The sequence below is a fragment of the Crinia signifera genome, chromosome 11 (genome assembly GCF_055691185.1).
Source record: "Crinia signifera chromosome 11, ASM5569118v1, whole genome shotgun sequence".
NCBI lineage: Eukaryota > Metazoa > Chordata > Amphibia > Anura > Myobatrachidae > Crinia > Crinia signifera.
In genome coordinates, this window is record NC_139227.1 from 50,560,473 (window position 1) to 50,574,665 (window position 14,193).

At 54.7% G+C, this 14,193-nt stretch overlaps 1 protein-coding gene across 2 annotated transcripts in view; it reads right to left on the reverse strand.

Moving 5' to 3' along the window:
- Nucleotides 1–14,193, reverse strand: part of FANCA (FA complementation group A) — a 102,657-nt gene that overhangs the window by 17,116 nt on the left and 71,348 nt on the right. For both annotated transcript variants that reach the window (XM_083164071.1, XM_083164072.1), the window contains exons 22-28: nucleotides 4,626–4,730; nucleotides 4,339–4,475; nucleotides 4,182–4,252; nucleotides 3,202–3,301; nucleotides 2,930–3,099; nucleotides 2,716–2,812; nucleotides 2,434–2,616 (exon numbers count right to left, since the gene is read on the reverse strand). In XM_083164071.1, coding sequence (XP_083020197.1) covers nucleotides 2,434–2,616; nucleotides 2,716–2,812; nucleotides 2,930–3,099; nucleotides 3,202–3,301; nucleotides 4,182–4,252; nucleotides 4,339–4,475; nucleotides 4,626–4,730 — 863 coding nt within the window. The remainder of the gene's footprint in view (nucleotides 1–2,433; nucleotides 2,617–2,715; nucleotides 2,813–2,929; nucleotides 3,100–3,201; nucleotides 3,302–4,181; nucleotides 4,253–4,338; nucleotides 4,476–4,625; nucleotides 4,731–14,193) is intronic.

Below are 14,193 nucleotides of genomic sequence, written 5' to 3' on the forward strand. Positions count from 1 at the left end.
CCATCTCAGACGCCCCCCCACTCTGACCACCGTCGGGATAATTCCCGGGTAGTCATGCTGAGGGCTTGTCCTCACCTTTGGTGCTTGGTTTCTTATTAAAGGAACCAAACTTTGACTTAGGGGCCTTGCCCCTGGAGGACTGAAATTTTCCCCTAAAGGACTGTCCACGAAAGGACGCACCCCCTCTAGGGGAGGGCCGAAAGGACGGCCTAAAAGCAGAAAACCTTGAGGCCTGTTTAGTTGCAGGAGCCGGCAGGAAGGTACTTTTGCCTCCCGTGGCCTGCTTAATAATCTCTTTCAGCTCTGAACCAAACAACAGCTTTCCTTTAAAAGCGAAAGCCTCTAAGGCCTTTTTAGATTCATTATCCGCTTCCCAGGCTTTAAGCCAAAGCACTCTCCTGGCATTGACGGACACTGTGGAAACTCTGGAAGCCATTTTGAGAGCTTCCTCCTCAGCCTCAAGCACATACTCCGCAGCTGCTTTAAGCTTCTCAGCAAGCAGCAACACACATGGATCAGCATGTAAAATTGTACACAGGTAATTGGCCCACACAATCATGGCCTTAGAGACCCAGGCTGATGCTATAAGCGGGCGTAAAGTGTAGCCTACCCCCTCAAATATTGCCTTGAGGTTACCTTCCAGCTTTTTGTCTACGGGGTCCTTAAATGCTGCCCCCCCCTGGACAGGTAGCACCGTGGCTTTAGAAAGCCGAGCCACAGAAGCATCCACCACCGGATCTTTTTCCCAGAGGTCTGCATGAGCCTCAGGCATGGGGTATAGACTTAAAAATCTCTTAGGCATCTGCAGCCTTTTATCGGGCGTTTTCCAAGCCCCTTCCAATAGATCCTGTAAACCTTCATCCGCAGGGAAGGTAACAGTCTCCTTACGCTGCCATTTAAAAACACCCTTTGCAGGAGTTTTATCCTCCACAGACAAATTCAAAGCCTGCTTAACAGCAGTAATCAAGTCCTCCACCCCTGAGGCTAAGGACTCTTCAGAATCATCACCCTGATCCCAGGGGATGTCTGTGTACTCTCCCTCCTCTTCAGCAACAATCAATGGCACTGAATAAGACCTTTTAGGAGTCCCCACAGTATCACCATCAAATTTGTCTAACAAATCATTAAACCTACTGATCCCTTTTGCAGTATCCTGCATGACCTGTAAGAAGCTAGGATCTGCCTGGGTCAGAGGCAAGGAGCCAGAGGACTGCTGAGATGATGAACTAGGTCTCGGGGAAGCTACCAACACATCACTCTGCCTGTCCAGCAATTGCACTAAGGCATTCACAGACCTGCCCAGGGCACTGGCCCACGCAGGCTCCGATTGCTCTACCCTCTGGGGTTCACTCCCCATGGGTCTCACAGCAGCGCAAGTAATACACAAGCCCCCCTTGGCCATCTGCTCAGGGGCAAATTTCAGTGTACAAACACTGCAAGCGCTCAATGCATTAAGGGCTCCCTCCCCCAAAGCCACAGACTGTTGCTCAGACATGATGTTCTACAAATAACACAGTCACAGCACACACTGTACAGGCGTTTTATACAGAGCCAATGTACTCAGTCACTTATCTGTCTGAAGCCTTCAGAAGTGGGGAAACGATGCCCAGGAAATCCAATCACTCTGCCAGGATCTGTCAGCCAGCTCAGCTCCGCTGCAAGCGTTCCGAATGGCGCCAAAACAGAGTGAGGGAAGAGACCAAGTCCCTTCTGCTGCGGGGTCCGTGGCTTTTGGCGCCAACCACCCCCAGACAGCCGCACCCATTGCAGGATCTCCAAGTTCCAGTGTCTCCCCCTCAGCTGGGGACCACTTGGAACATGCCTGTAACACACTGCTGTCCTCTCATATAGGAGCTCAGTGTGTAAGCTCCGCAGAAAATGGCCGTCGCCATCACAGAGCGCCTGTCCTCCATGATCCCCACCTAGCGTGAACCCGGTTTCAGAGCGTTCCGGAGCCCAGGCAGCTTCTTAATAGAAGCTGTAAGCACTGCACAGGGAGGCCAGACAGCGTCTCCCCTGTGCACAGTGAGCTGACAGGACGCGCTTCTGTCAGCTCCTGCTGCGCTGCCAGTGTGAGGATTCAGTGAGAATCCTCACACTGTGCCTACCTAGCTAGTGTAAAAGTTAATAAAATAAAAAAACTCCTAACTAACTCTAATCCTTCGGCTGCTCCAGCAGCCCTTTAGAATAGCACCCACTCCAGTGGGCACCTAACAAGAACTGAGGAATCTGGGATGCAGAAGGGAGGAGCCTACCCTCCAAAAGCTTTAGGATAGGTGCCTGGCTCCTGCGGACCCTCCTACATCCCAATGTTGAGCTGTGTCACCAGGACCATTGAAAGATAAATATTACTGGTGTGTTACTATACATTTGTAGAGCTGCTGTAATAAATACCACAGTAAATCTGCCATTACTGAATAACACAAGCCTGACCTGAAAGGGCGGCTGTTTCAGCAATTGCTGCAGGTGACTCTGGTGCCATAGCGCGATAGTGGCTTCTTTCCAGCCTGCCGAAGGTAGGTGCGATGAGCGGAAGATGTGCAGCGTATCCATCTTCTCCTCTGTCATCACCTCTACTCTGGTTTCCAGGATCAATCTGGGAGAAAGGTGCTGCAGCTGGGAACACAAACTCCTCATGGCTCATGCAAATATATGCAAATGAGGCACTACATATTCAGCGGCCCTTCAGTTGCATAAGAAGCAGAGAAACCTTACCTTTTGCATGAATAATGGGGGGATGGAGTCCGGGGAGGCCCCTGGGGAGAGCAGCATATACCGGGAGCAAGCATAGGATATGGCTGCAGTACAGAACCTGAGATAAACAGAAGACCATGAAGAGATAAACCAGGGACAGACAGTCCTCGGAGGGGCATATTCTGCAATAGCGATCACATGGAGCACAAAGTAACTGGCAATGCTGAGTGCTTACCTGAGCAGCACACAGACTGAGTCTGAGCACCGAGGGCGGAGTAACACTTCCCAGAACTTCCTCAGGGAATGGTCATCGGTGCTCGGAGATGTGAGCGTTGTCCGACACTCGTGTAAATGAACAGCGAATGCAGCGAGTCCAACCACGTGGGGGTCTCTGAGATGTGCGGCCTAGAAAGTGACATATAAAGGGATGGAAAGCCGGCTTCTTCGCCTGAATACAGATGGGTTAATCTGGCTAATTACTAGTTCTGTACGGCCAAGGACACACACCTGGTGACACAACAGCTGCACGGTCCTGCTGAGCACTACATATAGGGCCCTGCGGTGCCCATACAGCATCTTCACATACAAGGTGGGCCAGGGTCCCTGCCTGTGGGAGAGAATCCAGATATACTTTATGTATCATTACTGTTCATTCTAGCACCCTGCAGCTCCTCTTCCATGCCTGGGGTGTCACTATCTGCTGTGGTGCTTCTAGCACAGTGTGGTCTGTATTTCAGCACAGATATACAGACCAGACCTGTGCTATAGAAGCACCACAGCAGAGAGCAACACCCCAGGCAAGGAAGAGGAACTGCATGGGTTGTATAATATGCAAGGTGCTGGAATAATCACTATATAGGCTCAAGTCCACTAGTGCGAGGTTATTGCATGTGAACCTCGTAAGTAATACCCCGCCAACTCACCCAGCATCTCCCGGGCGGCAGGTTCACATATGATACACTGTACCCTCTTGCACACAATGTATTGTGTGCGACCCCAGTCAAACTGTGTGGCAGCCATGGAAATCTTCAGATCTGATCCAATGCACACAGGGCCGTAAATCGGATCAGAATCATAGGTAAAACACATACGATATGGCACTTTTAACAATTTATCAGTCCAATTGGGAGAAATTGTGTAAAAAAAAAAAGGGCCATAAGTGAAGGGTGTGGTATAACACACCGACAGTCAGGATTCCGACAGTCATTAGCCCGACTGCACAGCGGGTGGAGCGCAATGAAGCCCTTTGTGGGCTCGCTGCGCTCACCACGCTGCGGGCACAGTGGTGAGCTGCGATCGCCACCTATTTTATTCTCCCTCAATGGGGGTCGTGGACCCCCACCAGGGAGCAGTCGGGATTCCGACTTCGGAGTAATGACTGTCGGAATCCCGACTGTCGGTTAGTCGTCCGGCACCCATAAGTGAATGGGCCCCTTAGCATGCTCATACATGCGCCATCTGCTACAGAACAGCAGCATGGTGATTACCGGTCAGGCTGATTGGTACTGGAGGCCGCCATTATACACTGGCAGAAGGATGTGAGAAGTAAGTCAGCAACCTGGAAAAGGTGAGAAGAACAAACTGTTACTGGAGGCAGAATAACTGGGTCTACACCTGTACTGACAAATGACAATTCAGAATCACCATCCGTTCCTGGGGCTCCAACATTTCCTCAGTTTCAGAGAAGAGAGACCCTGACGTCAACGGAAACAGATCCACATCGCTGCTCCCCATTACCGATACCAGCCTGTCGGCAATCACCGCCACCTGGGAGGAGACCTCTGAGAGGAGAACAATGTATTACAGTCTGATGGAAACATGGAAGCCTGGTGTTGTACACGTTCTTCTATGAGAAGCAGCCAATCACTGTCCTCTGTTTGAGGGTGTGATTCTTATGATGGAAGAATCATTATAAGATACTCATTTCGTACCATCATATCCTTGTGCGTCTGTGACGAAGGACCTCAGTTCCCACAGTGCTGACTGTAACCTGGCCATGGGCTCCTCGTTCATGGACACATCCATCTTCTCATTTCCTAAGTGACAACATTCATTGGTGTTAGGTGTAAAAGCTACACTATTGTCTGTGCGACGTGCATATGTACTTGTCACAAATACCCTTCCTCTGAGACAGTAGACACACAGACAGTGGGTTATGTCTCACCCCTAGAAGGCACGGAGCCCCAGCCACGCCATCCAATGCACAACCCCGTTTTATCAAATAATATATTTAGAAACCTTGTAAAGCAGATTGGGGACACTGGGCCCTGGGGCTATAGACCCGCAGCCAGGAGTTTGACACCTAATGTAATACCTGCACTAAAGTCTGCCACTCCTGTACTTCTATACCCCGGCTGGATATACATTAGAGCCCGCAGGAGCAGTGTGGGGCTGAAGCCTCTACTCAGCATTGGTTAGATTACATTATTTATGCAGATGCCATTTCTGCACTTCCTAGTAAAGCCTCTGGGGTAACACCATCGCATAAGTGTGGCACAGAAATCACCAGACTGCCCCAACTTCCCACCCTCTCAGCGCCATTGCCTGTCACCATCGCATAAGTGTGGCACAGCAATCACCAGACTGCCCCCACTCGCCACCCTCTCAGCGCCATTGCCTGTCACCATTGCATAAGTGTGGCACAGAAATCACCAGACTGTCCCCACTCCCCACCCTCTCAGCACCATTGCATAAGTGTGGCACAGCAATCACCAGTCTGCCCCCACTCCCCACTCTCTCAGCGCCATTGCCTTTCACCATCGCATAAGTGTGGCACAGAAATCACCAAACTGCCCCCACTTCCCACCCTCTCAGCGCCATTGCCTGTCACCATCGCATAAGTGTGGCACAGAAATCACCAGACTGTCCCCACTCCCCACCCTCTCAGCACCATTGCATAAGTGTGGCACAGCAATCACCAGACTGCCCCCACTCCCCACCCTCTCAGCGCCATTGCCTGTCACCATTGCATAAGTGTGGCACAGAAATCACCAGACTGTCCCCACTCCCCACCCTCTCAGCACCATTGCATAAGTGTGGCACAGCAATCACCAGACTGCCCCCACTCCCCACCCTCTCAGCGCCATTGCCTGTCACCATTGCATAAGTGTGGCACAGAAATCACCAGACTGCCCCCACTCCCCACCCTCTCAGCGCCATTGCCTGTCACCATCGCATAAGTGTGGCACAGTAATCACCAGACTGCCCCCACTCCTCACCCTCTCAGTGCCATTGCCTGTCCCCATCGCATAAGTGTGGCACAGCAATCACCAGACTGCCCCCACTCCCCACCCTCTCAGCGCCATTGCCTGTCACCATCGCATAAGTGTGGCACAGCAATCACCAGACTGCCCCCACTCCCCACCCTCTCAGCGCCATTGCCTGTCACCATCGCATAAGTGTGGCACAGCAATCACCAGACTGCCCCCACTCCCCACCCTCTCAGAGCCATTGCCTGTCCCCATCGCATAAGTGTGGCACAGCAATCACCAGACTGCCCCCACTCCCCACCCTCTCAGTGCCATTGCCTGTCCCCATCGCATAAGTGTGGCACAGCAATCACCAGACTGCTCCCACTCCCCATCCTCTCAGCGCCATTGCCTGTCACCATCGCATAAGTGTGGCACAGCAATAACCAGACTGCCCCCACTCCATACCCTCTCAGCGTCATTGCCTGTCACCATTGTATAAGTGCGACACAGCAATCACCAGACTGCCCCCACTCCCCACCCTCTCAGAGCCATTGCCTGTCACCATCACATAAGTGTGGCACAGAAATCACCAGACTGCCCCCACTCCCCACCCTCTCAGCGCCATTGCTTGTCACCATCACATAATTGTGGCACAGCAATCACCAGACTGCCCCCACTCCCCGCGCTCTCAGCGTCATTACCTGTCAGCATCACATAAGTGTGGCACAGAAATCACTAGACTGCCCCCGCTCCTCACCCTCTCAGCGCCATTGCCTGTCACCATCGCATAAGTGTGGCACAGATATCACCAGACTGCCCCCACTCCCCACCCTGTCAGTGCCACTGCCTGTCACCATCGCATAAGTGTGGCACAGAAATCACCAGACTGCTCCCACTCCCCATCCTCTCAGCGCCATTGCCTGTCACCATCGCATAAGTGTGGCACAGCAATCACCAGACTGCCCCCACTCCATACCCTCTCAGCGTCATTGCCTGTCACCATTGTATAAGTGCGACACAGCAATCACCAGACTGCCCCCACTCCCCACCCTCTCAGAGCCATTGCCTGTCACCATCGCATAAGTGTGGCACAGAAATCACCAGACTGCCCCCACTCCCCACCCTCTCAGCGCCATTGCCTGTCACCATCACATAATTGTGGCCCAGCAATCACCAGACTGCCCCCACTCCATACCCTCTCAGCGTCATTGCCTGTCACCATTGTATAAGTGCGACACAGCAATCACCAGACTGCCCCCACTCCCCACCCTCTCAGCGTCATTGCCTGTCAGCATCGCATAAGTGTGGCACAGAAATCACCAGACTGCCCCCACTCCTCACCCTCTCAGCGCCATTGCCTGTCACCATCGCATAAGTGTGGCACAGAAATTACCAGACTGCCCCCACTCCCCACCCTCTCAGCGCCATTGCCTGTCACCATTGCATAAGTGTGGCACAGCAATCACCAGACTGCCCCCACTCCCCACCCTCTCAGTGCCATTGCCTGTCCCCATCGCATAAGTGTGGCACAGCAATCACCAGACTGCTCCCACTCCCCATCCTCTCAGCGCCATTGCCTGTCACCATCGCATAAGTGTGGCACAGCAATCACCAGACTGCCCCCACTCCATACCCTCTCAGCGTCATTGCCTGTCACCATTGTATAAGTGCGACACAGCAATCACCAGACTGCCCCCACTCCCCACCCTCTCAGAGCCATTGCCTGTCACCATCACATAAGTGTGGCACAGAAATCACCAGACTGCCCCCACTCCCCACCCTCTCAGCGCCATTGCTTGTCACCATCACATAATTGTGGCACAGCAATCACCAGACTGCCCCCACTCCCCGCGCTCTCAGCGTCATTACCTGTCAGCATCACATAAGTGTGGCACAGAAATCACTAGACTGCCCCCGCTCCTCACCCTCTCAGCGCCATTGCCTGTCACCATCGCATAAGTGTGGCACAGATATCACCAGACTGCCCCCACTCCCCACCCTGTCAGTGCCACTGCCTGTCACCATCGCATAAGTGTGGCACAGCAATCACCAGACTGCCCCCACTCCCCACCCTTTCAGTGCCATTGCCTGTCCCCATCGCATAAGTGTGGCACAGCAATCACCAGACTGCCCCCACTCCCCACCCTCTCAGTGCCATTGCCTGTCACCATCGCATAAGTGTGGCACAGAAATCACCAGACTGCCCCCACTCCCCACCCTCTCAGCGCCATTGCCTGTCACCATCGCATAAGTGTGGCACAGAAATCACCAGACTGCTCCCACTCCCCATCCTCTCAGCGCCATTGCCTGTCACCATCGCATAAGTGTGGCACAGAAATCACCAGACTGCCCCCACTCCCCACCCTCTCAGCGCCATTGCCTGTCACCATCGCATAAGTGTGGCACAGAAATCACCAGACTGCTCCCACTCCCCATCCTCTCAGCGCCATTGCCTGTCACCATCACATAAGTGTGGCACAGAAATCACCAGACTGCACCCACTCCCCACCCTCTCAGCGCCATTGCCTGTCACCATCGCATAAGTGTGGCACAGAAATCACCAGACTGCTCCCACTCCCCATCCTCTCAGCGCCATTGCCTGTCACCATCGCATAAGTGTGGCACAGCAATCACCAGACTGCCCCCACTCCATACCCTCTCAGCGTCATTGCCTGTCACCATTGTATAAGTGCGACACAGCAATCACCAGACTGCCCCCACTCCCCACCCTCTCAGAGCCATTGCCTGTCACCATCGCATAAGTGTGGCACAGAAATCACCAGACTGCCCCCACTCCCCACCCTCTCAGCGCCATTGCCTGTCACCATCACATAATTGTGGCCCAGCAATCACCAGACTGGCCCCACTCCCCACCCTCTCAGCGTCATTGCCTGTCAGCATCGCATAAGTGTGGCACAGAAATCACCAGACTGCCCCCACTCCTCACCCTCTCAGCGCCATTGCCTGTCACCATCGCATAAGTGTGGCACAGAAATTACCAGACTGCCCCCACTCCCCACCCTCTCAGCGCCATTGCCTGTCACCATTGCATAAGTGTGGCACAGCAATCACCAGACTGCCCCCACTCCCCACCCTCTCAGTGCCATTGCCTGTCCCCATCGCATAAGTGTGGCACAGCAATCACCAGACTGCTCCCACTCCCCATCCTCTCAGCGCCATTGCCTGTCACCATCGCATAAGTGTGGCACAGCAATCACCAGACTGCCCCCACTCCATACCCTCTCAGCGTCATTGCCTGTCACCATTGTATAAGTGCGACACAGCAATCACCAGACTGCCCCCACTCCCCACCCTCTCAGAGCCATTGCCTGTCACCATCACATAAGTGTGGCACAGAAATCACCAGACTGCCCCCACTCCCCACCCTCTCAGCGCCATTGCTTGTCACCATCACATAATTGTGGCACAGCAATCACCAGACTGCCCCCACTCCCCGCGCTCTCAGCGTTATTACCTGTCAGCATCACATAAGTGTGGCACAGAAATCACTAGACTGCCCCCGCTCCTCACCCTCTCAGCGCCATTGCCTGTCACCATCGCATAAGTGTGGCACAGCAATCACCAGACTGCCCCCACTCCCCACCCTTTCAGTGCCATTGCCTGTCCCCATCGCATAAGTGTGGCACAGCAATCACCAGACTGCCCCCACTCCCCACCCTCTCAGTGCCATTGCCTGTCACCATCGCATAAGTGTGGCACAGAAATCACCAGACTGCCCCCACTCCCCACCCTCTCAGCGCCATTGCCTGTCACCATTGCATAAGTGTGGCACAGCAATCACCAGACTGCCCCCACTCCCCACCCTCTCAGTGCCATTGCCTGTCCCCATCGCATAAGTGTGGCACAGCAATCACCAGACTGCTCCCACTCCCCATCCTCTCAGCGCCATTGCCTGTCACCATCGCATAAGTGTGGCACAGCAATCACCAGACTGCCCCCACTCCATACCCTCTCAGCGTCATTGCCTGTCACCATTGTATAAGTGCGACACAGCAATCACCAGACTGCCCCCACTCCCCACCCTCTCAGAGCCATTGCCTGTCACCATCACATAAGTGTGGCACAGAAATCACCAGACTGCCCCCACTCCCCACCCTCTCAGCGCCATTGCTTGTCACCATCACATAATTGTGGCACAGCAATCACCAGACTGCCCCCACTCCCCGCGCTCTCAGCGTCATTACCTGTCAGCATCACATAAGTGTGGCACAGAAATCACTAGACTGCCCCCGCTCCTCACCCTCTCAGCGCCATTGCCTGTCACCATCGCATAAGTGTGGCACAGCAATCACCAGACTGCCCCCACTCCCCACCCTTTCAGTGCCATTGCCTGTCCCCATCGCATAAGTGTGGCACAGCAATCACCAGACTGCCCCCACTCCCCACCCTCTCAGTGCCATTGCCTGTCACCATCGCATAAGTGTGGCACAGAAATCACCAGACTGCCCCCACTCCCCACCCTCTCAGCGCCATTGCCTGTCACCATCGCATAAGTGTGGCACAGAAATCACCAGACTGCTCCCACTCCCCATCCTCTCAGCGCCATTGCCTGTCACCATCGCATAAATGTGGCACAGAAATCACCAGACTGCCCCCACTCCCCACCCTCTCAGCGCCATTGCCTGTCACCATCGCATAAGTGTGGCACAGCAATCACCAGACTGCCCCCACTCCCCACCCTCTCAGCGCCATTGCCTGTCACCATCGCATAAGTGTTGCACAGCAATCACCAGACTGCCCCCACTCCCCATCCTCTCAGAGCCATTGCCTGTCACCATCGAATAAGTGTGGCACAACTCCATACCCTCTCAGCGTCTTTGCCTGTCACCATCGAGTAAGTGTGGCACAGCAATCACCAGACTGCCCCCTCTCAGCGCCATTGCCTGTCACCATCGCATAAGTGTGGCACAGAAATCACCAGACTGCCCCCACTCCATACCCTCTCAGCGTCATTGCCTGTCACCATCGCATAAGTGTGGCACAGAAATCACCAGACTGCCCCCACTCCCCGCCCTCTCAGCGCCATTGCCTATCACCATTGCATAAGTGTGGCAAAGAGATCACCAGACTGCCCCCACTCCCCACCCTCTCAGCGCCATTGCCTGTCACCATCGCATAAGTGTGGCACAGCAATCACCAGACTGCCCCCACTCCCCACCCTCTCAGCGCCATTGCCTGTCACCATTGCATAAGTGTGGCACAGCAATCACCAGACTGCCCCCACTCCCCACCCTCTCAGTGCCATTGCCTGTCCCCATCGCATAAGTGTGGCACAGCAATCACCAGACTGCTCCCACTCCCCATCCTCTCAGCGCCATTGCCTGTCACCATCGCATAAGTGTGGCACAGCAATAACCAGACTGCCCCCACTCCATACCCTCTCAGCGTCATTGCCTGTCACCATTGTATAAGTGCGACACAGCAATCACCAGACTGCCCCCACTCCCCACCCTCTCAGAGCCATTGCCTGTCCCCATCGCATAAGTGTGGCACAGAAATCACCAGATTGTCCCCACTCCATACCCTCTCAGCATCATTGCCTGTCACCATCGCATAAGTGTGGCACAGAAATCACCAGATTGTCCCCACTCCATACCCTCTCAGCATCATTGCCTGTCACCATCGAGTAAGTGTGGCACAGAAATCACCAGACTGCCCCCACTCCCCACCCTCTCAGCGCCATTGCCTGTCACCATCACATAATTGTGGCACAGCAATCACCAGACTGCCCCCACTCCCCACCCTCTCAGAGCCATTGCCTGTCACCATCACATAAGTGTGGCACAGAAATCACCAGACTGCCCCCACTCCCCACCCTCTCAGCGCCATTGCTTGTCACCATCACATAATTGTGGCACAGCAATCACCAGACTGCCCCCACTCCCCGCGCTCTCAGCGTCATTACCTGTCAGCATCACATAAGTGTGGCACAGAAATCACTAGACTGCCCCCGCTCCTCACCCTCTCAGCGCCATTGCCTGTCACCATCGCATAAGTGTGGCACAGATATCACCAGACTGCCCCCACTCCCCACCCTGTCAGTGCCACTGCCTGTCACCATCGCATAAGTGTGGCACAGAAATCACCAGACTGCTCCCACTCCCCATCCTCTCAGCGCCATTGCCTGTCACCATCGCATAAGTGTGGCACAGCAATCACCAGACTGCCCCCACTCCATACCCTCTCAGCGTCATTGCCTGTCACCATTGTATAAGTGCGACACAGCAATCACCAGACTGCCCCCACTCCCCACCCTCTCAGAGCCATTGCCTGTCACCATCGCATAAGTGTGGCACAGAAATCACCAGACTGCCCCCACTCCCCACCCTCTCAGCGCCATTGCCTGTCACCATCACATAATTGTGGCCCAGCAATCACCAGACTGCCCCCACTCCCCACCCTCTCAGCGTCATTGCCTGTCAGCATCGCATAAGTGTGGCACAGAAATCACCAGACTGCCCCCACTCCTCACCCTCTCAGCGCCATTGCCTGTCACCATCGCATAAGTGTGGCACAGAAATTACCAGACTGCCCCCACTCCCCACCCTCTCAGCGCCATTGCCTGTCACCATTGCATAAGTGTGGCACAGCAATCACCAGACTGCCCCCACTCCCCACCCTCTCAGTGCCATTGCCTGTCCCCATCGCATAAGTGTGGCACAGCAATCACCAGACTGCTCCCACTCCCCATCCTCTCAGCGCCATTGCCTGTCACCATCGCATAAGTGTGGCACAGCAATCACCAGACTGCCCCCACTCCATACCCTCTCAGCGTCATTGCCTGTCACCATTGTATAAGTGCGACACAGCAATCACCAGACTGCCCCCACTCCCCACCCTCTCAGAGCCATTGCCTGTCACCATCACATAAGTGTGGCACAGAAATCACCAGACTGCCCCCACTCCCCACCCTCTCAGCGCCATTGCTTGTCACCATCACATAATTGTGGCACAGCAATCACCAGACTGCCCCCACTCCCCGCGCTCTCAGCGTCATTACCTGTCAGCATCACATAAGTGTGGCACAGAAATCACTAGACTGCCCCCGCTCCTCACCCTCTCAGCACCATTGCCTGTCACCATCGCATAAGTGTGGCACAGATATCACCAGACTGCCCCCACTCCCCACCCTGTCAGTGCCACTGCCTGTCACCATCGCATAAGTGTGGCACAGCAATCACCAGACTGCCCCCACTCCCCACCCTTTCAGTGCCATTGCCTGTCCCCATCGCATAAGTGTGGCACAGCAATCACCAGACTGCCCCCACTCCCCACCCTCTCAGTGCCATTGCCTGTCACCATCGCATAAGTGTGGCACAGAAATCACCAGACTGCCCCCACTCCCCACCCTCTCAGCGCCATTGCCTGTCACCATCGCATAAGTGTGGCACAGAAATCACCAGACTGCTCCCACTCCCCATCCTCTCAGCGCCATTGCCTGTCACCATCGCATAAGTGTGGCACAGAAATCACCAGACTGCCCCCACTCCCCACCCTCTCAGCGCCATTGCCTGTCACCATCGCATAAGTGTGGCACAGAAATCACCAGACTGCTCCCACTCCCCATCCTCTCAGCGCCATTGCCTGTCACCATCACATAAGTGTGGCACAGAAATCACCAGACTGCACCCACTCCCCACCCTCTCAGCGCCATTGCCTGTCACCATCGCATAAGTGTGGCACAGAAATCACCAGACTGCTCCCACTCCCCATCCTCTCAGCGCCATTGCCTGTCACCATCGCATAAGTGTGGCACAGCAATCACCAGACTGCCCCCACTCCATACCCTCTCAGCGTCATTGCCTGTCACCATTGTATAAGTGCGACACAGCAATCACCAGACTGCCCCCACTCCCCACCCTCTCAGAGCCATTGCCTGTCACCATCGCATAAGTGTGGCACAGAAATCACCAGACTGCCCCCACTCCCCACCCTCTCAGCGCCATTGCCTGTCACCATCACATAATTGTGGCCCAGCAATCACCAGACTGGCCCCACTCCCCACCCTCTCAGCGTCATTGCCTGTCAGCATCGCATAAGTGTGGCACAGAAATCACCAGACTGCCCCCACTCCTCACCCTCTCAGCGCCATTGCCTGTCACCATCGCATAAGTGTGGCACAGAAATTACCAGACTGCCCCCACTCCCCACCCTCTCAGCGCCATTGCCTGTCACCATTGCATAAGTGTGGCACAGCAATCACCAGACTGCCCCCACTCCCCACCCTCTCAGTGCCATTGCCTGTCCCCATCGCATAAGTGTGGCACAGCAATCACCAGACTGCTCC